The sequence below is a fragment of the Haliotis rubra genome, unplaced genomic scaffold (assembly GCF_003918875.1).
Source record: "Haliotis rubra isolate DU_JTF1 unplaced genomic scaffold, ASM391887v1 Scf691, whole genome shotgun sequence".
In the NCBI taxonomy this organism is placed as follows: Eukaryota; Metazoa; Mollusca; class Gastropoda; order Lepetellida; family Haliotidae; genus Haliotis; species Haliotis rubra.
Window position 1 is genome coordinate 408906 of NW_025767403.1, and position 27959 is coordinate 436864.

Below are 27959 nucleotides of genomic sequence, written 5' to 3' on the forward strand. Positions count from 1 at the left end.
TGGATCAATTTGTCTCAACCCAGCATCCAAAACCCAGGATGATTTTTTAATTTATGATTTTGTTGGTGACTAATTAATTCCATTCAAAGAACCAGTTTTGGGTAAATAATTTGTGACTGATATGTGATTTCCTCAAATCAGAACAAAATGTTATAATTAACATTTCCACATGGTCGCTTCAATGTGAAAAGCCTCGTTCTTAACTTACACAGAGCAAATTCCCAAATATCTAATTTTTTCTATTGAGAAACTAAACATCCCTGCATACTCTCCATTTTACGGTTTTCAGAATATCATCTGCTCTGTGTAAGTCATGGAATAGACGCTAATGTTGTTTATTTATGACGTTGTTGCTGCTGTCGCCACTTCCTATCGGCTGATCCATAACCCTGTGGTCTCCTGGTGTCGGTGTTGTTGTCATAAAATTAAGTAGCTCGTCCGGGCTGGCTCTGCTGTCGTCCAGGTTGTCGTCCATGGCAGGGTTAGCCTGGCCGCGGTTGTTGTAGTAGTTATGTGGGTTACGCTCCTGAGGCTCGTCCATGGCGTTGTTTTCACGTCCCTTCATCCGGTTCGGCTGGAATGAATTAATTCAAATGCATTATAGAAACAATATCATAAGACCCCTTACTTTTCATCAGTTGGTTTCAAAATCCAAATCATAACATTCAACGTTTTTGATCAGTTTTGTTTTTGAATTTAAAATTCTAGTCTAGTGCTTCTACTTAAGATTCAAAAACAAAGTTGTAAATCGTACACCACAGTGTGAGTGAGTGAGTATTGTTTTAGCAATATTCCAGTAATATCTTCACACACCTCATCCACATGAACAATCAGTTATAGGACTGACAAGCTAATGCTCTAAGCACGAGGCCACTCCCAAAACATTTACATAATCTATTCAGACTAGGTTGTGAACCAAATTGTGATTTCTGACAAAAACAAAAGGTTGTACATGCTGTGAATATTGCAGTAACCATGGTAACCACAACTCTGTCATGTGTAAGCTACAGTATCATAATGTTTCTGACAGCAGTTTGTACTTCCCTGAGTATTACTTCCATGGTCATACTTCCTTCAACTCGGCTGTTTAAAAGACTGTTAAACCTCTGACTAATCCATAACATTCATGGTATAACTATAAGTTAATCTGTCAATCACAATCTAGGTTACCAATTGTTGGTACCAACAAAGCAGAAATTCTGCACATTATCCTGGTGGCAGGTTGACTTACAAAGGTGAATCAAGAATTATAAGATTGTAGGTGTTAAATTCAATTTAATTAGTTAAGTTAGTTTAACAGTCTGAAATGCCTATCATGATGGCTTGTACATACTAGTTCCAGGCCAGACACACTAGAGATAGAAAAGTTCCAGGGCTCCAGATAATTTTTCAACATCTGGGAGTACGTACTCCTTATTTGTTCAAAATTGAGTACTGGAAAACCTTAAGTGTACATTTAGAGTACTGAATGGAAGCTAATGGACTATCAGTAATCTTGTGTTTCGTTTCATATATGCACCACAACATTGCTACTCTTGTGTAAACAGGTCAATAAACAATAAAACAATACTTTTCTTCAGATAAATACGTCTGTAAATGATTCTAAGACCCTACACCATTGCTGTGGTGCGTATCTGCGTGTCAGAAATGCCCATCAGGCCAGACACACTAGAGATAGAAAACAATAGCAGAAGTCAACACATCAGTTTGCCAACCAGAGTGCAAAGTACAGCGGCCTCACTGTAACACAGACAGTTGTAGTGAGTGAGTGAGTGAAGCTTAGCTTTATGCTGCTATTAGCAATATTCCAGCAAAATCTTGGCGGGGACACCATGTGCTTGACACATTGCACCCATGTGGGGAATAATTTTACTGTCTACATGGATAACCCTGGTGGACTCTTCTGGGCCAAAAGGTAAGGGAAGTAACTCTGAGGGATGGATATGACTGTCACTAACAGTGATAACATTACACTAGAGACATGGGATTAGAACCTACATTTCTAGGTTTCTGGCATCCTGAAGGTAAGCAATTCTGCACAATTAGTTGTGCCTCAGACCTGAGCCCCTCATTTGTGTACAATCCTTGACCTCTGTCCCATGGGGTACGACCCTGTAAATCCCTCAGTGACTCAGGTACTTAGGGATCATTAAAAAATTAAGGCCTTGATGTTTCAGAAGAATGTACAATGTGAATGCCCCCTCCCCCCCCTCAAAAAATAAATAAATTATGAACAAAGTAAGAGATCCCCTGCATGTCATGTACAAAATTGAAGACCCCCATGTGTACAAAATTTATGACAAACCCTCTCCCAAGAACAAAAATGCTCTTCTTCATACCCTTCTCCCCTTAAAATTCATCATCACCGTCCCCAAGTCATTTTCAGTGGTGTTAATCTGCATGTTTACAGCCTTTGTTAGACACAGCACAAGATGCAACTCTTGCTACACAAAGCCATGTTAATGGAGTTTGATCAGAAAGCCTGGCTATGTATGGCTCAATGGAAGATATAGAATGGGATGTTTGATATTTTGGCTGATAACTTCATACTATTATTGCTGCAGTACGTCAAATGAAGCCCATGATATTTCAAAAGCTTCTTTTCTGCATGTTTTGTACACTTACCAAGGGAGATAACTCATATATTTACCCACAGGAAAGATTTTGATACCAGTAAACATCATGAGAATGGAATCTACATGGCCATTGTTAATAAGCACAATCCACAGGTAAGGAAAAATGTGGGTGATTGTGTATGAATCTCACTAAACCAGTGAACATGTCATGATGTGTGTGAAATCTCATTTATACCACTGTACAAAGCACCTGATACAATTTATATAGGTGAAAATGGTTTTACGCCTCATTTACCAGTATCCAGCTACATCACCATCAGGGACTTCCCAGAAATGGGTTTTCACACATTGTAGCAGTGTAGGAACTGACCTTCAACCACAAAGGGCCAGTTTTCACACCCAACATGTGCCTTTCTCTAACAAACCATAAACTATGTGACTGATAGAAGTTTCCCAACAAAAATACGCTTCCCGCCTCAAGTTATCTCCACTTACAAGGTAACAATGGTATTTCAAGAAGAAACACTGTTTATACAGGAAATATATGTCAAATTTATTTACAAAACAGATGTTGTATACAAGGGTAAACCAGTATTAATATGTACAATACTTGTCAGAAAACAACAAAATATACGGAATGTGTATAGTCCATTCCATGGTATAGCGTTCATGCTGTGGAAACATGCATCCAATACAAAATATTTGCTCAATATCTTGTGACCTTCATAAGCAGTTTAAGGCACCAACCAGAAAAGATAGTCAAATCAAAATTGAAATTAGCCTCCAAAGTCAAACTGTTTTAAATGACACGGACAATCATCTTCCACACATTAATTAAAACTTTCAACGGTCTTATTATTATATTTATACATATATACCGAGGTACAAAAAATAAGGGATCACATGAAAGCACCAGTGTTTCTATATTTCATCCAATCTTTCTTCACAAGCTTTGTATCGCACAGCTTGTGAAGAAACCTGGAAACGAATATTGGAACACTTGTGCTTTCATGTGATCCCTTATTTTTTTCTCTCAGTATATTATTATTAGAAAACTGAATTAAGGGCCTGTTCAACAAATTGATCTTAGTATCACGCTATGCTAAGATAACAGATCTATATAAGCTTCATAAGGAAGGAAGTTGTCAATGACTCAAATTGTTTCCTGTTTGATTGAAACTGAGGTGTTTGTCTCAGCCAATCAGTGATCATGCATGTGAGTTCAAATATGGGATCTGAACTCTTAGGTTACAGTAGAACAGCTATAACAAGATGGTGTATTGAGACAAAAAGATGGCAAGCAAATGCAAACATGAACTAACAAACACTGCTCTGTATATTTGGCACATTCTTGTAGGTAACTAGATTGGGTTTATACAGGCCAGATCAATCTGATTTCTTGTAAAAAGTGATCACAATATAATATGCATTAATCATGGTGTCCTATACAACCTATGGAATCATTCTCGTAATTATAACCTATCTTTTATGTTGTAATTACATAAAAAAATTATGTCATAAGTGTCCATTAGTTAACTCATTTTCTGTAGCGCCTTCAGCATGTACCAGTAGGTGGACAATGGCGTGCTAAACATTATCATTATCACGTAACTCATCCTCAGTCATCTAGGTTATCATAAAGAGTGAGTGAGTGAGTGAGTAAGTTTAGTTTTATGCCCTTTCAGCAATATTTCCAGCAATATCATGGCAGGGGACACCAGAAATGGGCTTCACACATTGTATCCATGTGCTTTAACCACTAGTCTACCCCACCATCCCTATTATAATAACACAAGTTGATAGAAGTTTAAATAGACACACTGAGACTACAACCAATCTGAACACAAGTTTGGCACAGATCCACGGTCCACATAGTGGCTTTTTCAAGGGTGTACCCAGTGTATTTAATCATCAGACTGACTGAGTTTGGTTTTACGCCGCTTTTAGCAATATTCCAGCAACATCACGGCAGGGGACACCAGAAATGGGCTTCACACATTGTGCCCATGTGGGGATTTGAACCCGGGTCTTTGGCGTGACGAGCCAACGCTTTAACCACTGGGCTACACCACCGCCCCATTTAATCATCAGAAAAATGTTATAAAGTTTACTTGAGAAAAAACATTTTTGAGTATTGAGGAAGAGGACTGAGCTCTGTGCAATAAGCCGATCTGGTTGTATTTGAGAAAACATGCAAATCAAATCAAGTTCTGGTGGTTTCGCTGCATGCTTCAATCAATACTAAGTGTAAATTATTTGAATATCTTCCGACCATACTCCAAACGAAACTATGGTAGTGAATTGGTGCCTAGTATGGAGATACCAACCACCCAATAATCAACAAGTTTTTAGCTGGTCAGAGAAATATTTAAACAAAAAATGTTGTTGGTCTGGCCTGATAAACAAAATCAAACAATCATAATACACCAGATCGATCAGTTACTATGGTTACTATCTGGGATAAATTAATCAAGGACTTGTTATTGAAACTGCTTAGTTTCTGCGGATCGTAACATGTGACTTATATACAAGGGAGGTAATAGGCGTGTAAAGCTACCGCTCAGATACTATGTACATGTAATTCGGGAATATATTATTAAATATATATAACGGCTTGTCACAATGAAACAAATGTTTCAAATTCAGAAATTTCACCTCAAAATAAAGGTATTTGTCAAAAGAACTAACTTGTACTTAATGGATTAAAAACAAGCCATCTACAAAAACAGGTTCCATAAGACTGAGTATTGCAGTCTGAATGATATACAAGATTAGAGATTATGAAAGAGAGAGAGAGAGAGAGAGAGAGAGAGAGAGAGAGAGAGAGAGAGAGAGAGAGAGAGAGAGAGAGAGAGAGAGAGAGAGAGAGAGAGAGAGAGAGAGAGAGAGAGAGAGAGAGAGAGAGAGAGAGAGAGTGAGAAGTGTGGTGTGTGAGTGTGGGGAGAGAGAGTGTGTGAGGTGTGGAGAGAGTGTGTGAAAGAGTGTGTGAGAGAGAGAGAGTGAGTGTGTGTGTGAGAGAGAGAGAGTGAGTGTGTGTGTGTAGAGAGAGAGAGAGAGAGTGTGTAAGCATGTGTGTGAAGATTCCATTTCTAGCACTCTTTTAGTCAGTTGGAACCCACAAATTGGGGTTCATTACAACAAAGAATTATACAGACCAAAGCCTCCTTCCACAAAGTGATCCTAGCTGTCTGAACCACAATGCTAAAAAATGTACTACAAGCATAGCGAAAAACATGACTTGCATCGGTTACTTACTCTCGCTATCCTTTAAGGATCAGGGTTTTTTGTACTAACATGTCGTTTATGGCAACATATATCATACTTAACATTTATTACCATGTGGAAATATCAGGCCATAAAGAGTTTTGCAAAGAAAAAGTCAAGGTCAAATCAAGGTGAAAACTTCAAACTTCACCCAAACTGGACAATACATCTGTTGAGCCCCTCTGATTACTAAATTTCACTTCATTTTGAACAAAATGGATCAGATATGTCCAGAAACATTTTAGGCCTGCCATACTGAAAAGCATATCTGAACCTCTTATTGATGTCATATATAATAATAACAATTGAATTTCATTGGGTGGTGTTTCCGTGGAGATGATGTTTATGCTAGACTCACGCAGGGCCTTATTCTACAATGCAATCTTAGCGCTACGACTATCGTAACCGATGTTAAAGCATGGGAGTTACATTTACCGTAGCCCTACGACTGCTTTGTGGGACAGGGCCCAGGACATAGCTATAGGCTCACTTAGCTTTTAGCCAGGTGAGCTAAATACAGTAATTCGGAAGTTTTATTGCAAGAAGTAGCACAGGTTTCTAGATTTGTTCCTAGCTTGAAGCACAACTCACTACAGCACACGTTTGATGTATTATGGTAGAAACTATACTATTCAACTTCTGATAGGGATTTTCCCATTATGAGAATGAATAATCCCCCTCTAACAGTTCAACCACGTCAATCTAGTCCTTTTCTCATTTTGAGTGAGTGAGTGAATGAGTTTAGTTTTACACCGCACTCAGCCACATGTGCCGCTCACTCGTTCAGAACAAACAGATCCCCACTATCTTTCAGTATCCCTATCAAAAGTTGAACGGAGTATTATGTATGAAAATATTTCTGATTCCTGATTGAACTCCTGAAACAAACACAAGTAACAGCTTCCTAGTTTGATTGCAACACATTGTTCGATGTAGGCAGCCTCCATGTCAAATGACATAGATTTGAAATAAAAATAAAATGGGTCCATAAAAAATATATCAATCCTAATACAGGTAACAGGTTACCTGTCTTGGGTTGCAACTACAATTTCGCTAATATTCATCCATCAAACATCATACATGAAAACAATTGTCATGTAATTCAAACCCAATCCCACAACTGAGGATGTTTTACGTGACAAAAAGACTCAGAAATCTTTCGAGTGACCTTGCAAAAATTCATGCAAATCTGGTGTACCAGAGAAAGGCGAGTACCTTGATAGAGTGTACGATGAATTTACGAGAAACCTGTCCCAAACATGACCCAAAAATGACCTGAACATGACGAAAAGATGGCGAATGTGACTTACGTGAACACGCTTGGAGGCGATTGAGTGAGCGAGTGAGTCAAAAGCTACCATTACATGTTCAGCCTTAATGCAGAGAAGATGCTAAATGTATATAAGGCAATTGCTACACGCCTCCAAATGTTGATATCAATCATACTTTGTCATTTAAAAAAATTATTACATCTTCATACCAAGTTTAGAGTGGGACTGTTAATTCCAGTTTATATTCTTGGTCTATGTACCAAACAGCAATTTCACATAAACAAAAATCAGGGTCAATTTGACAAATATTTCAGAATAAGAAATTCAACTCTGAAAGGTCTGTGAAACAGGAAGTAGTTACAGCTGAAGTTACTGAAGTAAAGGTCTCATAAACCATTTTACAAAAGATACATTTAAATTTTTGATGCACTCATAATCTGATCACAAAATATACAAATATCAACATTTCAAGGCAGTTGCTTGCAGTCACTTGTTTTGTTCACATCTATAACAGACGAAGGGCAGAAATACTTACAGATTTACGATTGTGATATCTGGGTTGCTGTTTAGAGAGAAATTGCGATCTGTTTATTCGATGGTATGGGTCATATCTTGGAGGTCGTACCTTGTGATGAGTTCATTCACAGCAGGAAGTGATATTTAACACCATTATTTGGTCGGCAATATGATTTCAACTTACCAAAATTGGCGCTGTTGGTTTTGAAATTATATTTATGCAGAAATTGTAAGTATGTATATACAGTTAATTCTTTCTCCTGCTTTGTTTTTGATGGTATTCATTTTTTAGCAAACACCTTGCACCAGCCAATGTGAAACGCCTCATAGGATGAACAGATTTTCTGCGTGGTCTTTTTCAGCGTTTTAAAGAAAGTAGTAAGATTCCAGTTTTAGTTGTCACTCTCTTGACGGTATAGGACTCGAAATAACAGTTTATAGTGGAAGTACACAAGTCAGCCTCATTAACACTATATTTACACATCATTACTGACAAAAAAATCTCTTTCTTGTTAAATAATATGTTTAGGCTTCTAAGAACTTTGATTCGTCAAATATTTTCAGGGAATTCTATTTCCATAATTTTTGGATTTCCCAATACTAAGCTATTGATGGAAGCACGCAATCATGTAAATCAGTGAATCTGGGTAGTCATTTACATAATGAGACACGGAGGCATGTTAGAAACCTGAATATTTTATACAAAATATAAAAAACTCATGTAGCATATCTTAACAAACATACCATAAAATAACATACAAAACATGAAATACAAAAATCTCATCATATCAAAATTTATCGAATTAAATATTTTCAAATTTTATCACGGCATAAAAATTGTAAATACTCCTGGTAGGCATGATAGAACATGACATCCAAACTAACATCTGAAATACCACCAATCAAGTGATTGACGTCATGAGCAACGTTCAATACCGTCAGTGTACATGACACCATTCAACGCAGCATTTCTTTAACTCTCATTAAGTCCTCAAAGGAGTGAGTGAGTGAGTTTAGTTTTATGCCATTCACTTTATACAAAAATATGTCAGTGTCCACTCTTCAAAATAGTTTACTAAGCAAGGCGATTGTTTTGTATTGTGATAAATATTCATTTCATTCGAAAATATTTATAACTAAATCCATCACTTTATACCAAAAATAATATAAATTGTGCAACTATAAATATACAGGCGCCATAACTGTCTTAAATCTAGGCATAAGGATCATCTTAAAAGTCTTGCATTCAAAATGTTAAAGTCCATGTGAAAGTATAAGAGAATTCAAAGTCTTAGTGCTAGGAACATTCTGTGCAAACAGGTCCTGGAATGTTTCGTATTCCAAAAGGGGAATAGCTCTTCCAAATAGACAACATGGAGAAACGACTTTTGGGTGGATGTCAATGTACAATGGGTTTTTTTATCACAGAACGTGTTCAAAACAGACGAATGGATGCATATTCGGTTGGAGCATCTTTTTGTCTGGCACGTGGTTCTCCTTTCTCGGGTAGTCTAGCAAGGTCAAGGTCGGCATAATGTAGGCCGTCTGCGTTAGCATTTCGATCTTTTTTGTCATCGTCTTCCTGCAAGACAAGGTGAGGTGGCAGAATTTAATAGATTGTCATAATTTCCATGCCATGTCAATGTGGGCTTATTATTCGAAAGTTTTTGTTTAGAGGTCAAGGTCAAAAGGTGAGAGTGAAAATGACAATGAATTCTGCCACCTGTTACCTGTGTCCAGGAATATGTCAATGTGACATGACCTTTGTCAATGAAATAAAGGTCAGCATGACATTTGTCACTATCACAAAGGTCACTGGCCATGACCTTCAGGCTGCTGTGACCATGACCTTTGGGTCATTTGACCTGTAATGACCTGTAAGTCTTGATATTCATACAAGCAAACAGAACCATTTAGAAAAGGTCTAAAAAATAAACAGTTATTCAAAAGAAACCCATTTTTTTCCTGAATTAGAATTGACAATTTAGTTTTAATATTATGTTATGTCTTTAAATGGCCTATTCATCCTTATCTATTCGTAATGTGCAAAGGAAGCAAAATTCATCATAAAAAACATTTAGCTATTTTTAGTATGATGCAAAAAATATATTAGTTCCACATAAAATATTCACTTTACATTTTCGCTAATGAGAATAAAGAAATGACCTCAGTGATGATATTCTGAATACATAAACATAACAGGGCCTACCTATTATGATAATAATAATAATAATAAAAACATTCCTGAACCTTATGAATTTTAATTATAATTAATTATTAAAAATGTTTGCAGTTTAGGAGAAAGAATCTATGTATTTGTGATAGGCTAGCAGGCACAGATGGACTAAGGTTTTACTCTTTTAGTCATTTTCTACAAGCATACTATTTTGTTGAATTATCACACTATCTCATTCCTGATCAGATCTCAGACAATATAACGTTCGGTCTCTCAGTATGATAATAATTAATTATTTAATTAAGTTTCCAAAACTGAGATTTAGGAAATATGTATATCGTGGAATGGATGGTGTCATCAATGTGATAAACTGATCTGTAAGCCTGATATCTCTATGTGTTAAATATGCAAATTGAGTCAGTAAGCCGGAACTACTTTTAGGCTCCATACATGGAGGCTATGTCAGTGTTAACCATAAAAGATTGCATGACGTAAGTTTTGATGTGTGGGTGTTTCCAGGCAATCATGTCTCCAGATCATTAGGCACCTTATGTTAAATGGGACTGTTCACTCAAATGGAATGGGGTTTCCAAAATTACTTCGTTGAATGAAATATTTTCTTTAACATTGATAACTTAAAGTTTGACATTATATGAGAAACAAAATTATACCCTAGTACAAATTCGTAGGTTATATTTGTAATTATGTTCTCAAAGGTACTCACCCGTTGGTCAATGCTGGCCGGAGTGCTGTACACAACATTGGGAGTCATTTCCGGCCTTTCACTGTGAACAAGAAATTGTTTAATGAATTCAGTTACTGCAACAATATTTTCCAGTGACACAGACCTATCTATGCCTGGATTGTCTGTGTCCCAAAACACAAAACAAAAATATAGCGGCATACACTCAGGATTCAGGTGTCATATCTATTCAACTGATAATTGGACAGAACAAGAGTGTCAGTTTGATGTGTGGTTTCAATACTGTTGACAAAATAAAGGTGTCAGTTTGATGTGTGGTTTCAATACTGTTGACAAAATAAAGATTTCAGTTTGATGTGTGGTTTCAATACTGTTGACAAAATAAAGGTGTCAGTTTGATGTGTGGTTTCGATACTGTTGACAAAATATAGGTGTCAGTTTGATGTGTGGTTTCAATACTGTTGACAAAATATAGGTGTCAGTTTGATGTGTGGTTTCGATACTGTTGACAAAATAAAGGTGTCAGTTTGATGTGTGGTTTCGATATTGTTGACAAAATAAAGGTGTCAGTTTGATGTTCGGTTTCGATATTGTTGATGTGTTGACAAAACAGATGTGTTGAATGCAGTGAGCATTGTACCACTGTGTACCATGATACAAGTATCAACTGAGCAATTCTGTATCAACACAGTATCATTTGATTGCACACAGGATTAGTCAATTAGCAAGCATGCACACAATTATTTCAGGTGCGAAGAAGCGAGTAGAAAGTCAGCATTGATACCACATTATTTAATCTCTGTACAGTGTATATTCATAACTCAGCAATCTAAATTATTCATACAGCTGGGGTGTTTTTTTGTACCACAAAGCTATATTTCAGCAACTTGTATCAGTTTCAAGAGACATACTGACATACTTACGACAGTCTTAGAGCTAAGGTGATGGTAAGTCCCATACCTTAACACAGACTTACGACAGTCTTAGAGCTAAGGTGATCGTAAGTCCCATACCTTAACACAGACTTACGACAGTCTTAGAGCTAAGGTGATCGTAAGTCCCATACCTTAACACAGACTTACAACAGTTTTAGAGCTTATGACAGTCTTAGAGCTAAGGTGATCGTAAGTCCCATACCTTAACACAGACTTACGACAGTCTTAGCGCTAAGGTGACCGTAAGTCCCATACCTTAACACAGACATACGACAGTCTTAGACCTAAGGTGATCGTAAGTCCCATACCTTAACACAGACTTACGACAGTCTTAGAGCTTGTTTGTAGTTTGCACCATGGCACCACTACTACTCTAGTAGCCGGTTACAACTAAAGTACTGTCGGAAATAGAAAAAACCTGTGTTTAGGCTGTTACTCTGTATCCCTAAAATTTACACAACTGCAAATGGCATATGTCGAAATAACCCACTTCGGCCTAGCTTGGCATTCAGTGGGATGTGTAATAGGATATCCAGAAAAGCATTTATACTCGTAAAATCGGGCAAAACTGCTGAAAACAATAGATCAGACTATAGATGGCAATTAGGTCGCTTAGCCAGTTATTACGGACCATCGACTCACCTGGCATGAAATGCATGTGCTGCCTACAGGCACAAGGGGTCATCTCAAAGATATTTTGTGTTTTTTCATGTGTGTTGACTATGCCTCATCTATTGATTAACATCTTACGTGTCTTTCTTTCATGAAGTTTATGTTGAGATGTAAAAGGGTATGATACCTGATAACCATAGAAACGCATCGTATTAAATGGCTCAAAATATATAGGTGGCATGACCACCCGATAGCGAAGATCAACAGGACTGGATATTATTTATAAGTTGTTATGACATGCCGTGTACTTCCCAAGTATAATTGCCCTAAAGGATTATCTTATCTTAGCTGATATCTCTATCCCCAGCCCGACCCCAACGATCCCTTTCCCTTGCGAATGGTAGTGGAACACTTGAATCCCTTGTAGTTCCACAAGCGGACGTAAAAATACACTCACTCATGTCAGGATAAGAAAAAAATAATATTTGTATTTGTTAATCTACATTCGTAAAACATATCGTATTCGCCTCATAATGCATTCGCTGCAGCCCTGGTAACAACATCTCGTCCCCATAAAGGTACTCTGACACAGAGCTAACAAAGTCACCAAGGCTTGACGACCTGTTCCAAAAGTCACCACTTAAGATGAGCAAGGCAAACAGAAGTTTGAAAAGCGGAGAGAAGACAGGGATGACAATGAGTATGAGTGAGGAAAATGAGCCGGGGGGTCTTGGGGGACGTAGATCCATGAAAGACCCCAGCAAGATCAAATCCGCAGAAAATTCTCATCCCTGAGTAAAGATGTTTGGGATGTCCAGCATTTTGTGAGCTGAACTGTTGGCCAACAGACACATCATCCATGATCAAACTTTCAAAATGGACTCCAGTGATGGACAGCATGAGAAACGACTCCTAGAAATATGAACCTATCCTTGTTTGTACGCAATCAGCGGTGTCAAGGGAGAGCAGCAGCATGAGGAATTGAAGAAAAGTTTGCACGGCCAAAGAGAGAAAAAGGTAGGTCTATCTGAAGCCACATCTTATTGCAGGTAAACATGCTCGAAGGAATTTGCAAATTGACGCTGGCAAAGTTGATAGATTAATACTTAAGCTCACTTATTACATGCTGATTCGACTGATGACGTAAATTACTGAAAACACAAAAAAACACATCTATAAATCTTGAAAAAGACACTCCCGACAGAACATATTTTCATTCCTTTCAAGAACTTTGACGTTAGCTTTATAATTCCCATATGATCCTTACGAGCATGATCAACCTGACCTTTGCCACCCAGACTCTTCACTAATAATTAGGTCTTGACAGGGGGAATTGTTCATTTGTACAGTGTCTGATGATCTTTTTCCTTGGCACAAAGTTGTTTAGGTTTAGTAGGGCCAGAACATGCTTAAATGGCTTAAAGGGCAGAGCGTAAACAATTCTTTGGGGTGAAGTACGACATTTACTGCACATTTTGTCCTCTTTATTTGGGGTTTGCAGAAATCTCAGATCTAATTACAATCTACAACTGCTTTTGGTTTATTGGTCATTTGTGCTCAACCTCCCAATAATTGATTTAATGTAACATTTTTTCCTGGTCCATCCCACTCCCTTTAATAAGACAAGAAGTCTCTAAATAATGTTTGAATTTCGAACTTTTATATTTGAAAATAGAGAACACTGATTTCTTCATGGCCCCCTACCTCTCAAAATTTGTGACAAATTAGGAACATTTTCCCCTCCATTTCATCTAAAACACCAGTCCCTATTTTAGCATCAATACTTACTCTCGTCCATCCTCTTCCTTTGTTTCATCTGAAAATGGAAATTACAGATATATTTTAGGCAACTGGTATTTAGGGTAAAACGAGTAAAGATTTAAGAAATGCTGCACAATTTATCTTCGTTTACAAAAACATTTACACATAAGATGAAGCAGCACAATTTCTAGATTACAGTGAGTGAGTTTAGATTTACGCCGCTTTTAGCAATATTCGAGCAATATCACAGCGGGTGACACCAGAAATGGGCTTCACACATTGTACCCATGTGGGGAATCGAACCCGGGTCTTCAGCGTGACGAGCGTGACGAGCGAACGCTTTAACCACTAAGCTACCCCACCGCCCCTCTGTAGTACAGTCTTTGCATAGAATATGTCAACATAAACAAATACAATGCTGCCCTATCATTACTTATTTAAATCACATTATACTGTAGTATTGTTACAGATCCAAACAATATATAAATACAACATATTTAATGAAAATGCAAAAATCTGTGTATAAGGCCAAAAAAAATAAGATGTCCGTTTCCTATTACATGCTTTTTAAAAATAGGGTAGGTGGGTCGGTTTTATCTTTGTGTTTTCACTTTTTTTTTTTTTCAGTAGCACCAGGTGGGAACCTGAGAAGGTCGTCAAGAGTACCATACCATGTAGTGACAATGCCTTGTGATGAAACATTGAAAGATTTCTGTATCAAACCATTATTATGTTATTTATTTGCAGGGTTTGTCAGTGAGAGTCCATGATGCCAAATCAATGCAATCCATTTTAGCCCTACGTACACTGAAAAACATAAATATATCATACTTGATTTGGATGAAAATGATGGGTGGAAATGCACTCCAGTCATGATTTCGACTTGGTTAAAAAAAGATTTAGGATTGGGGGGTGGGGATGGGGGGTGTGTGTTTTAGGATAGGGTCGGTCTGGTTACCGGAAACGGACATACTGCATTTTTTTTTTGTTGGCCTAATATACATACAATGATGTGAAGCCATCTGTGAGTAATAGCAAGTTGTGAGGAAGATCCAATGGTATACTCACAATGTTCACCACCACTTTTCTTCTTGCGCATGACGACGATGACAACGATGATGACGACGATGATAACCAGGATAGCTACCACGATACCAGCGATCATGCCACCATCCACTCCAGCCTCTGAAACAAGGGGACCCACGTTCACCCAACTGATATATACAACCTATCATAAGCCGTTGAATATTCCTTGTTTTTTCCCCCCATATACACTTCATAAATTGCCCAAAGTAAAACACTTTTAGTATTTAAAAAGAATATTACTTTGACTGGTGAATGTTATTATTATTTTTTTCCTTCCTGCCTTTTGGTTTTCTGAGGACAAAAATCTGTAAAACAAGAAATAAAATTGGTCTGGCCTAACTTTACTTCATTATATGCATTGTACAAATGGATGGGATAAAAAATAAATAAATTGTATCATCCGTCAGTTCTTTGTTTGAAACTTCATTCATCGTATGTGCACTGATATTTAAACTGTAATTCTTTCTTGCGAAACTCACCGCCTGTTTTCGGTCCTGGGGTACCAGTTACAGGAGGTGCTTGACCTGGAAATATAAAAACCTGGTTGTAGCAGTTTGTAAATATTGTCACATCACCAGAATTATCATTTATAAAATTATAGAATTAAAATGGGTTCCAACGATTTACATTTTGGTCAAACATTTTCCTGAGGAAAAATGAAACGTATATTAATGCTAAAGAAACAAACATAATATACATAAACTGACTGAGGATAATTCGTCCCTTGGAAAGAATTTCTAGGAGAGTAGGTAGTAGTTACTTCATTCTAATACGACAGCTTGGTCCAAATACAATACATGGTCTCGTCGCTGGTGATTGGTCGATGAATTGTTGAGGCATAGTTCATCGACCAATCAACAGTGACCAGGCCGTGGTGTATTTGGATCAAGAAGTGATTGGATGAAGTAACTACTTTGTACCTTGCCTATCATTCTGAATTCAAATTTCAAAATCTGTGGGGGGATATTCGATTTTAAAATCATTCTCTTTGAGACTGCCGCCATGTCTAGTCGTGAGTGGTATACTACTTTAGATGACATTACCTGTCACAAACAGATGGCAGTTAATTTTATGAAAGTTCATGCAAAAGTTAAGGATTACTGTACATACAAATGAATTGCTCATGACATTTAACCACTCTTATAATTCTTAAAACTTACTTGATATATTATAGTTTTTTCAGACATTACATATTTTTAAGAAAAAAAGTAAATCACACCATACAACTGACTGACTGAGTTTGATTTTACGCCGCTTTCAGCAATATTCCAGCAACATCACGGCGGGGGACACCAGAAATGGGCTTTACACATTGTACCCATGTGGGGATTCGAACCCGGGCCTTTGGCGTGACGAGCCATTGCTTTAACCATTAGGCTACCCCACCGCCCCCACACCATACAAGCACATGATCTTATTCAAACAAATATGGTTATGGCATCTATCAGTTTCATAGTGTCTATAAACATGTAAATACTAACTGTGGTGTGGCATCACATCAGCTACCAGCATCTCCTATCACTTGATATAAACCTGAACGGTGCTTCTGACTGTATTAGACATGGCTTCTTTTCCCGGAATAACCTCTTTGAGGTTTTTGTTTGCTCCCAGGTTTTACTTTTTGTAAGTGAGACCCAGGTTTTTTTCCTAACTCTATATTAACATCAACATTCAAATTCAGATCACATGTGAGTGTTTGAAATCAATTGAAAAATATCGTCAAAGATCAACTGTAATGTGCCAATATGTTCCCTAGCAGGATTGGAACTGTATCTCTCAGGTTATTAAGCGGACGCTCTACCTCACAGCCACCGGGCCAACAAAGAAGTCAGGGTTGAATAACTATTTTATAGTTAGGCCTACTGTCATTAAATTGATTTTACTAGTGCTTCAGTTACTGTTATGTAGCTTCATTACATGATCATCTAATTATCCATCATTGACGGTTTATATGTATAATAAAGCGCTCCTCCTCGGTTATGGTTGGGAAAGTAAGCCATCGACCATCAGGTGGAGAGTACTTATTTAGAGAAAAATATGCAAGTATGATGGAGTTACTTGTTTGTTTATCACAATAGTGTTATTGTTAAGCACAAATACCTTGAAATAAATCATTTTAAATCTTGATACTGTGTCATTCTTTCAAGGTGTATGTATCGTGATACGTATCGTATCGTAGGTAAAATATCGTATCGTGACATAGTGTATCGTCCCAGCCCTATGAGTGAGTGAGTGAGTTTGGTTTTAAGCCGCTTTTAGCAATATTTCAGCAGTATCACAGCAGGGGACACCAGAAATGGGCTTCACACATTGTACCCATGTGGATAATCGAACCCAGGTCTTCGGCATGATAAGCGAACGCTTTAACCACTAGGCTACCCCACCTCCCCACACTCTCCTCTGTAAAAAAAATTCATAATCAAACAAGCTTGCAAAGCTAATACTAGATAAAGTTGGGTGGTTTGTTGTTTAACACCGCACTCTTTGTCTTTCTTATAGTCAGTGAGTATAGCTTTTCGGTGCACTCAGCAATATTCCAGATAAATGGCAGCAGTCTGTAAATAATAAAGACTGGACCAGACAATCCAGTGATCAACATCAATGTATTGGGATACGATGACATGTGTCAACCAAACCAGTGAGCCTGACCAAACGATCCTGTTAGTCGCCTCTGATGAGAAGCATAGGTTATGAACATGCTGAAAACCAATTCTAACCCGGATCTTCATGGGTCTAATAGATAAAGCATGAAATGTTTTGACACATCTTACCAACAACATAAACTGTCTTGTTTGCGCTGTAGTCAGCACTCACGACAGAACACCTGAACTGTCTCCCATTGTCTAGATTCGAGACTGTATGAACCAGTGTTGACGCCCCTGTATACTGACATTCCGCTGACGACGTAGGAGTGTCGTAGGTGATGTTTTGGTCATTGGGGTACCGTGTCCAGGAGGCGAACTCGTTGTCTATGTATCGCCACTCCCATGTCCACAGGTTCTGGAGGTTGTTCTCATTAAACTGGTTCCCAATCCTGCCTGTACATCTGATTGACAAGACCTCACCATCGTCATACTGGACCCTGTCAGGAGTGGGGAACATCTCTATCTGCTCTGGGTAGGCTGAAAGACAGAAATGAATAGATGCTCGACTAAAAATGAGGAATGGTTTGTTTGCTATTTGGAACTGTGATATTCCAGCAGTATACCATATATACACCAGCTTTATCACAACTGTTTGTAAATAATCATGTCTGGCAAAACAATGCTGTGAGTGAGACTGACTTAAACTACAAGGGATACAAGTGAGTATGGTTTTACACTGCTTTCAGGAAGCAGCAACATCACAGGGGGCACCTGAAATGGGCTTCACACATTGTACCCATGTGTGTTATCATAGCTACAGATAACTTTTTGGGTCATTGAGTTATGCACTTGCTTGCGCTCATCTCAATTGGGTATCCAAATTTTCCTTTGAGTAACCAAATAAATTGTACCCACCTCATTCAAACTCAATTGGGTATTTCGTCATTTTCCATTAATTGTAAAAATATAATGACGTTTTAATGTTATATATATATTGGATCTGTAATATGAGAAACTATAAGAAAGACTGCAAGTTGCCTAGTTCATGTGTTGAGATAGATCCTCTCAATTTTCCTCAGTTATTTTATCTATGCACCTGTACGCAAACAAAGATTTTGTCATTTTTGTGTGTATGCATGTAAGATCAAATATATTGTGTATTTACAAAAATTCAAGCGTACTTGTACGCAACAGGCTTGGTAAGAATTGAGTTTTCACATAAATGTTTGCGTAATTTACGCAGATACGCAGCTTATCTGTGCCTCTGGTGTTATTGAAACTGGCTCTTTGGTGTGACCTGCAGACACTTTAATCACTAGACTACCCCAGTGCCCCTATAGGGAGACGACATACAACCAAACAAGCCTCTGAGTCAGACCACTGATACATCTGATTCTGATGGCCTTTTATGAAAAGCTGAATGTCCCTGTGGTCAATATTACCCTTTCAAAACGTTAAATGGTAACAATCGCACCCAGTCGTGACCACAGCTTTAAAGGATAGAAATATGGTGCCATGGTCATATTCTCGTAGGGTTCTGAGGTGACAGTGCTGACATTGGTCTCACTAGCTTCAGTGTGTACAAATGTGTAGGTCATGTTTCACAATCAAATAGCCTAAAAGCTCTACAACACATTTGTAATTCAAGCCACTTCTTACTTCTAGCTGTGATGTTGGTAGTTGCCTCATCACTTCCAGATGACCCCGTCAAGTATAACGTGCTGCAGTAGTATGTAGAAGCAGCATCAGCACATCTCAGATCTGTCAGGATGAACTGTATACTGCCTGTTGCTCCACTAATAGAACCTGAGGCTGTTAACCGCTGTTGTAGACTTGTGTCCACTACTTGTACTGACGAATCGTCGTTGGCCAATTGTATTATAGGCTGATTAGAGCCAGTAGAAGACTTCTTGCCAATCTCTATGTTAAACACTTTAGTTATCCCAGGTGCATTTGGCGTGCAACCTACAGTCAACTGAGATGTTGGGTTACCGCCCCAGATAGTTATTTGAGCCGGTGATGAGGTCAGGCTTGCCCCAGTGACTGGAACAGAAAGACAAAACTGTGTAGCATACAGACAGAAGACAGGCTTTACATAATTAGAGGGCATAACGGCCTTCACTAATCTTTTCTGTCACTACTTAAATTAACACGGTTCACACATTCAAATTCCTTCCCAGTATCATTCCACCATTGTAGTACTTTGAACCCATGTGGGGAATTGAACCTGGGTCTTCTGCATGACGAATGAACGCTTTAATCACTAGGCCACCTCAACACGCCTCACAATTAACATGACTAAAAATATATACACTTGTATGAGGGCTACCATATCTACAATAACATTTCTATCACAGTTTGTTGCTTTCCCTGTCTTAGTTCAGCACAGTGCAAAAAAAATCAGTTCATGGCAATACTTGAAGCTAGGGGTGGGTAGTGCAGTGCATTTTCACATTGCGATATATTGCGATGCAAAAGCATATATTGTGATATGTATTGCAATATATTGCAAGATTTGTTTTTAAACAAAAAAACTACTTATACTCGAGTTGAAACAAGGAAAAGAACAATTTAACATCAACACAGTGGTAACTAGTTTGAACTAGTTTCTCCACTCTCAAAAAAGCCCTGAGATTTTAGACAGCAACTTGACCTGGTCAGGCAGAGAGCACTGGACATTAATGAGTAAATATTTAAAACATTCAGATCCAAAACATTGCAAAACACTTGAACAAAAATTTAGAAGACAACTTCAAACCAAACTTAACTAGACTTCCGGTGTGAAAAACGGAAATATCCGAACATTTCCGAGTGTTACGAAGTTTTACGAATGTATGTCGAAATACCGGTTTTCGATCAGCGTATCGCAATACGTATCGATTTCATGTCTGAACCGGTAAATACCCTACTTGAAGCCCCTGTAAAATCTGTATTGAGTGAACGCTTTAACCACTAGGCCACCCCACCGCCCTTTGTCCAGTGTGAACAAATATATACTACTCAAAAGAGGTCAAAGGACACCCTTTCTTTCATGCTGCTATTGTTCATCTGTTTTGTGTTCTTTAACAGCTTTTGAGACCGCCTCCGTGGTGTCCGCCTGGAGAGCGGAAGGTCACGGGTTTGAAAAGATGTTAAAATATTGTACTTGTTGGTCCCTGTCTGGCGCTTGGCATTAATAGGTACAACAAGGACTTGTCAGCTCGGAGCCAGTATAATGTGTCTGAGGGGGGTATTCATGCTTCACTGCGGCATGGTATCTCAGCGAGCTAGGACTATAAAACCAGCTTAAGTCTGGGCTAGTACAAGCAGCCACACATACACATGCATGCACGTCGTATGAGCGAAATATTCTTAAGTACGGTGTTAAACCTATTTCACCTCACCTTTTGAACATTATATGTTCAATGGGACACAATATATTCTAATAGGGAGAAGGCAACCATAAGTGGTGCACTAGTGCCTAATCCTGTTGTCTTTTGGACAAGAAAATATGTTTAAACCAATATATTCACCGTACCAAGTTCTTGACAAGGAATATACAGGTAATGTAATTACTGTAATTATCATATCTTACAGAACAGTACAATACACATTTTATTAGTTAACAATGTTTACAGGACACACACATTTCCTGAAAGGGCTCCGGGCTCACATGCACAGAGTGATCTTACCACTAAGGGACCATTCATAATTTATGGCTAGGAGAGGTGATGATGACTTTATGGAGAAGCATGTACGATGTGAATGACACCCCCTAAAATTTATGTACAAAATAAATGACACCCACCCCTGCAATATGTGAATGACATACACCCTAAAATTTATATACAAAGTGACCCCCCCTCCCCCCAATGTCATGTACAAAATCAATGACCACCCCCACCCCCCTGTTCATGAGTGTACAAAATCGGAAATTGGTGACCCCACCTCCCCAGAACATAATGGGTGACACCTCCTTAAAATTATCATCACCACCACCACCACCCACCCATAAATTATGAACGTTCCCTAATATGGTCATTACTCCCACACTCTAACATAGCCTTAAGATGGCTGTATCATTAAGATCAGTGTGTGCAACTAGGCCCTGGAAGTAACTGGTTGTCATCTAGTCTCCTTGTTGCGCTAGTGTTAGTAAAGTTGTAAATTCATCAACTTTTAACAACTTATTCATGATACTGCTGTATTTAATGCCCTGCTCCAATTAATGCTCTGTTACTAGTGTTGGTTAAAATCTAATAATTGATGATTGGTCCATTACAACCGATCAATCATCGAAAATAATTGGTTAGCGTCATTTCATAAATGTTTCTTTTATTATTGTTAATGCACACAACAACAAAAAAACAAAAAAAACAGGTAGTAATTTGTTTTGTTTTTTGCAAATTGCTTACAGTCCATTTGCAAATTTTGCATATTTAAATGATGATTAGTATGTTAGGAACACATATTTCCTGGATTCTCTAAAATAAATTCAATCATGACTTGGAACGAGCTTGTAGTGCTTATGAAATGTAAATTTAATGAAAAAATATTGTTAATGCAAACAAGTGTTCCAAGATTATTTGTTATGCCCAGAATAACGTGTCATCGTATAAAAATACCCACAATTTCACTGTTATAAACTTTGGACTGTTGGTCGTGTTACGCGTTGTATTTGTGCTCGCGGGACGAGAAGAACCCCAGTGACAGCGTATAAAGCCGGAAACGGTGTCACAGGATTTGTCGCTATAATACACTTCGCTGTTCCACAAATAAAACAGCACAAATTAAATGTTGCCATGCTCTTTTGGGATGATATACATCCCAATGACGAACAATACACTGGCTAGCACGTTGTACCAGCTTTCATTAGACGGCAGGTTACAAGTTGTCAAATTTGAACGCTCTCTTACAACAAACATTATTTATTTATATATTTTTGTGTCAGTGTACTACAAGTATCACATATTACTGTTTCAACAAAGTCTACAAGAAATCACAGACAGTATCGTGTTATTCATAAACGGAAAGTATGTAATCGCGCGTACCACGCGAAGCCATTTGACACAGTATTCAAACGCAACGTCTTGTTGGTATCTGGTGTCACCGAACTATTTCAAAATGTCCGCAATTCGCGATACAACTACAGGTGTATAATGCTCCAGCAAGACAGGTGGTGACTTACCTGATTCCAAAACGAACGATGTAATTATGCAGACACTTAAACATATCCAAGACGCCATTTCGGCATATGTCACGGCGATATCACGAATATTTAGCTTTCAAAACGCCGCATTCAATTCCCTTCCTAGTGGCACTCAACTGCTGCACACCTGTCCGTGACCTCTATAGGCGGAAGAATATCTCAGGTAAATCGCAATCACCCTCAGGTAATTAACACTCCGCTTCGTCCCCAAGTCCTGTTAGACTGCTAATGACCACTGATTGATGGCCAAGGAGGATTAAAACAGATTACGAAATGCAGTTTGGGAAAATCCCACGCGCTTAGTCCCAACGCGGAGTGACACTGGGTAGTGACGAGGCCCGGATTGAACAGGTACTCGCTGGACAATCCTGTTTGAATTTCCGCTGTTGTTTATCAGCGATGAGTTTGTTGTGTTGGCAGCGAAATAGACAAAAACAGCCCCCCTGAATGTATTTGCTCGCGTTCAAGACAAACTATTTTAATTACACGTATTGCTGTGGTTATTTGCGTGATGGTTTAATCAGCCAGAGATGTAAATATCTGTACTGCGGGGCGTGTCCCGATCCTATTTTGTCGATGACTATGACAAATCGCTTTCCGGTTGTTAAGATACAAGGAAATGACTATCCCGGTCGTGTATATAGTGTATGATCTAATGTAGTGAGTGTCTGTGTATAGGATGTGATACACACACACAAGATATATGGCTGCTAATCACGCAATGACGTCATGAGTATGCATGACCATGCTCTGTTTCGCATACATTTAGACATTTATGTTATATTTCGATTTTGGGTCTGTCGACAAGGTAAAACATAGTCCTGATTTGTTAAATGTTATTTTTATTTTGCTTAACTCCGAATTGAATAATATTCCAGCTATGTTACCACGGCCTGCAAATAATCCGATCTGGACCGGACAATCCCGTGACTGATATTATTAACACCGATTTATGCTAATGGGATATGATGGCTTGTATCAGCCAAGTCAATTCGCGTGACCGACCGATCCCGTTAGTCGCCTCTTACGCAATGCATGGGTTACTGAAGAATGTAACCCGTATATTCAAGGACACAAATCCCTTACAAATCGTGGCAAACATAAAAAATGTTATCCATACAAAGAAAGTTTCATGTCTTCCTGTTAGACAAACCGTGACCTCGTTTCATCTATATTTAAAACATCGCGTTTATTTCATGAATAATGTTATCATTACTTTGTTGGAGGAGGGGCGGTGGAGTAGCTTAGTGGTTAAAGCGTTCGCTTGTCACGCTGAACACCTGGTTCGATTCCCAACATGGGTACAATGTGTGAAGCTATTTCTGGTGTCCCCCGCAGTGATATTGCAGGAAACCCAACTCACTCACTCACTGGAACACGTGAAGCATTGGTCATTATTTCAGTTATTACACCGCGGGTCCGCCTAATGTGGGAGAAAACCCCGAAGTAATACATGTCTGGGACGTTTGCCATCCTGGTGAAGCACACAACAGGGTACGATGATGACAACCCAACGATCTTAATCTGGGATTCAAATCCTCGATCACCGTATACTGACAGGACTAAGGGACGCAACTCTGCAATAAAGGGTCTGGTGCTAAAGATGAAGCCCTCAATTATACCCACCGTGTAAATATTTCAGTTCCAACTGATAATCGAAGATGATCGAGATCAGGTCGTCAGGTTCAGTAACTCATCGTATTCTCTGACATCCATACTATCAATCACCGGTTTATCTGGCTCTGATAATATACATACTGTTTTAATAAGAGCGGCGTAAAACAACGACCGGGCTTGGAGCTCAAGGGTGCACACTTACAATTGATAGCGCCTGTTCTCTTGAACATAGGGGCGGTGAGGTAGCCTAAAGGTTAATGGGTTCGCTCGTCATGCCGAAGACCCGGGTTCCATTCCCCACATGGGTACAGTGAGTGAAGTCCATTTCTGGTGTCCCCCGCCATATTTCTGGAATATTGCTAAAAGCAGCGTAAAACTTAACTCACTCACTCTTGAACATAATTCTGAAATTTAGACTTGCATGCTTTTCTGACGCCATTCGGCGGCCCTCCGAGCAAATAAAACGGTCGTGTTTAAACACCTTTGAAAATTAAGGCTTTCCCATCAGTAAATGTTTACAGAAAACCATATAAAAAGGCAAAGACAAACGTCCATATCCTAAGATGGGACGTGTCGTCACACCAGGTTGATATAAAGCTGTCCTAAGTGCTCAACTGGTCCTTCTGGCATGTCATGTTTGTTTGTTGTTTACGTTTGTTGTTTACCGCCGCACTCGGTAATACTCAGGCTAAATGAGAGCGGCCTGTATTAATTCGAGTCTGGACCAGACAATCCAGTGACTGATATCATGAGCAATTAGTGAATGAGTTTAGTTTTACGCCGCTTTTAGCAATGTTCCAGTAATACCACGGCGGGGAACACCAGAAATGGGCTTCACACATTGTACCCATGTGGGGAATCGAACTCGGGTCTTCGGCGTGACGAGCGAACGCTTTAACCACTAGGCTACCCCACCGACCTTCATGAGTAATGAATTGCCCCATCGGGGACCGATTGTTAATCCAGTTATCTGATAACCTGGCCTTCCAGTGCAGTGTGCTGTGTAAGTGATACAGATAACGTCTTGCGCTAAGGTAACATTTGTACTTTTATACTGTGTGGGGCGGTGGGTTGCCTTATGGTTAAAGCACTTCCTGGTACCACCGAAGACCGGGTTCGATTTTTCTCGTTAGGTGTTAGGTGTCTATTGGATATTGCTGTAACACTATCACAATAAAAGCGAATTTGGGATTAGAACGAACCCACGACCATTGAATCTGGGCACGACAAGGGTCAGCACTAAAACTTCGTTTCTTAGTTTCGTCCCTCGCCACATCTACATCCGTACAGAATATATCTATTGTAACGGAGGTTTGTTTAGCATCCCTTGAACCGTGTCTCCACTGTGCCGACGTGTGGATCTTCAGTAACCCATGCTTGTAAGAGGCGACTAACGGGAACGGGTTCGCTGACACATGTCGAAACTCAATTGCGTACATCGATGCTCATGCTGTTGATCACTGGATGGTCTGGACCAGATTCGATTATTCACCGATCCCCGTTATATAGCTGTAATATTGCCGAGTGCGGCGTTGAACAACAAACAAACAACAGAAATGATGTGGTAGGGAACATGACGTCATGTAGATTGTACACGTTTCTCACCTTGTTCAAACCTACTAGCACAGATATGGTGCTGACAAAGAGTCGTAGGATACTACCACGCCCAAGGGACGCAACTTTGCTTAGAGATTTGATATTACACATTTAACCACTGGGATAGGCACTGCTATAACAGACTGGCTCACTTTGATATTACACATTTAACCACCCCGTGATATTCACCTGATACGGACATGAGGTAAGAAATACATAGTGGCTATTATGTTCATATTCAACTACAGAGATAATAATCACCGATAAAAAATTGAATTATTTACACAGAAATTTTTAAGAGGAAAAGTTGCTATCAATTTAAATCTGCAACACTACACCGACCAAGTTTCAGTTCATTCCAGTAATACAAATATAATCTAAATATATCGAAAATATATTAAATATGCAGTATTTCCACAAAGTCATGTAGACTCTTTCCTCAGCACGTGTGGCGTTATTTAAATAAGTAGTAGAAACATTATATCAACAAAATGTCATTATATATCGACAGTTCCTGTGGTCAACGGGCGGTGGGGTAGTCTAGTGGTTAAAGCGTTGGATCGTCACGCCGAAGATCCAGGTTCGATTCCTCACACGGGTACAATGTGCATATTTCTGGTGTCCCCAGCCGTGATATTGCCCGAATATTGCTGAAAGCGGCGTAAAACTAAAATCACTCACTCACACATTGTGCCTACATAGGGAATCGAACCCGGGTCTTCAGCCTGACGAGCGGACGATTTAATCATTAGGCTACCCCTCCGCCCCCAAATTATGACAAACTACGTATAATAGGCCCTAGTCTGAAAGAATACTAAAAAGAACGGATATTGATACAGTAACACCCGGAGAAAGGCAACTGTACAAGGCGGTACAAAATATACAGTTCCAGGGCCTGGGTTCCGATCCACAAAACGTTCGTAACGTTACGACCTCTCTATAGTTTAGCATAGGCTTACGAATGTCGTAGCGCTACGAACGCTTTGTGAATCGGGCCCCAGATCCACAAAGCGGTCGTAGCTCTACGTCGTTCGTAAGCTTAAGACAAACTATACAGTTACGATAGGTCGTAATATTACGAACGCTTTGTGGATTAGGACCCAGAAAAGATTGAAGATAATAATTCATAGCTATTTTGGGTAGTGTATAAACAAGTAGAGAACATTGCTTTTATTCATTTTGTATTTAAACAGAACTCAGTAAAGGAAATAAACCCGTAAAACTTCAAATTTTACCCGTTAATAAGAAACACGATATTTCCGTGTGACCGAGTATCAGCAGGTTAATTCAATATAGTCTCGGCCCGATCGCAATCTCCAAATCTTTCCCCCAATACAGGTAATTATTGTCAATATACACCTGCTTGAGTGTTATTTAATTGTATTATCTCTAACGATAACATTGCCAAGGCTTATCAAGCTAATTACTAGGTTATTCATCCGTAAACGTGTTGACTCTTATCAGGGTAGGTGTCGCTCTATTGATTGGTATGCAGGCGATAAAATTGGACACGCTGCGATGGAGTTTGTATATTTCAGAATGGGCGTCACATTCCACCGCCAGGGGGCGCGTGAGTTACGAAATGCATTGTGTTTGTCTGAAGTGGGGCAGTTGTATATTGCAGTGTCACGTGATCGCCTTGACAACCTGTCACATTTCTACGACTGTCAACAGAATTGTTTACAGCTGACACGTAGACCTTTGTTTTATCGGATAGTGCGGGGTTCGGGCTCTGTCACTAGTTATACATCAACGAATGCTTTACTTTAAGTATTTTACATTAAAGCAAAGCAGTTAACCGAATTATCGTCATGCACGGCAACTTTGACAGTTCATAATCTGAACTCCCATCCTTTAAGACAGAATTTCACATGTACAGCAGTTGGAGTGTTAAAGTTATCATTACTCCTATACTTCAATATGACTCACTACCTATGGAGATCCGGGTTAGAATTGGTCTCAGCAACCCATGCTTGCTCCCTGGTGAACACATGTCGTCGTATCGCAATGGCGTACATTGATGCTCATGATGTTGATCATAGGATTGTCTCGATTATTTACAGACCGCCGCCA

At 39.0% G+C, this 27959-nt stretch overlaps 1 protein-coding gene across 1 annotated transcript; it reads right to left on the reverse strand.

Moving 5' to 3' along the window:
* Positions 1-325: 325 nt before the first annotated feature.
* LOC124258403 lies at positions 326-23207 on the reverse strand. The gene is made up of 9 exons (XM_046692500.1): positions 22653-23207; positions 19145-19528; positions 17672-18022; positions 15380-15424; positions 14883-14999; positions 13842-13869; positions 10528-10588; positions 7647-7673; positions 326-574 (listed from the first exon to the last, which is right to left on the reverse strand). Exons 1-9 carry the CDS (start codon positions 22708-22710, stop codon positions 326-328), a joined length of 1320 nt encoding a protein of 439 aa, XP_046548456.1. The 5' UTR covers positions 22711-23207.
* Positions 23208-27959: the final 4752 nt, after the last annotated feature.

Coding starts and splice junctions, on each gene's coding strand:
- LOC124258403 (XM_046692500.1), bottom strand. CDS start 22,710: ATGGCGTCTTGGATATGTTTAAGTGTCTGCATAATTACATCGTTCGTT. Junction 18,023..19,144: donor TACCAACATCACAGCTAGAA/GTAAGAAGTGGC, acceptor TCTGTCTTTCAG/CCTACCCAGAGCAGATAGAG. Junction 575..7,646: donor GATATCACAATCGTAAATCT/GTAAGTATTTCT, acceptor AATTCATTCCAG/CCGAACCGGATGAAGGGACG.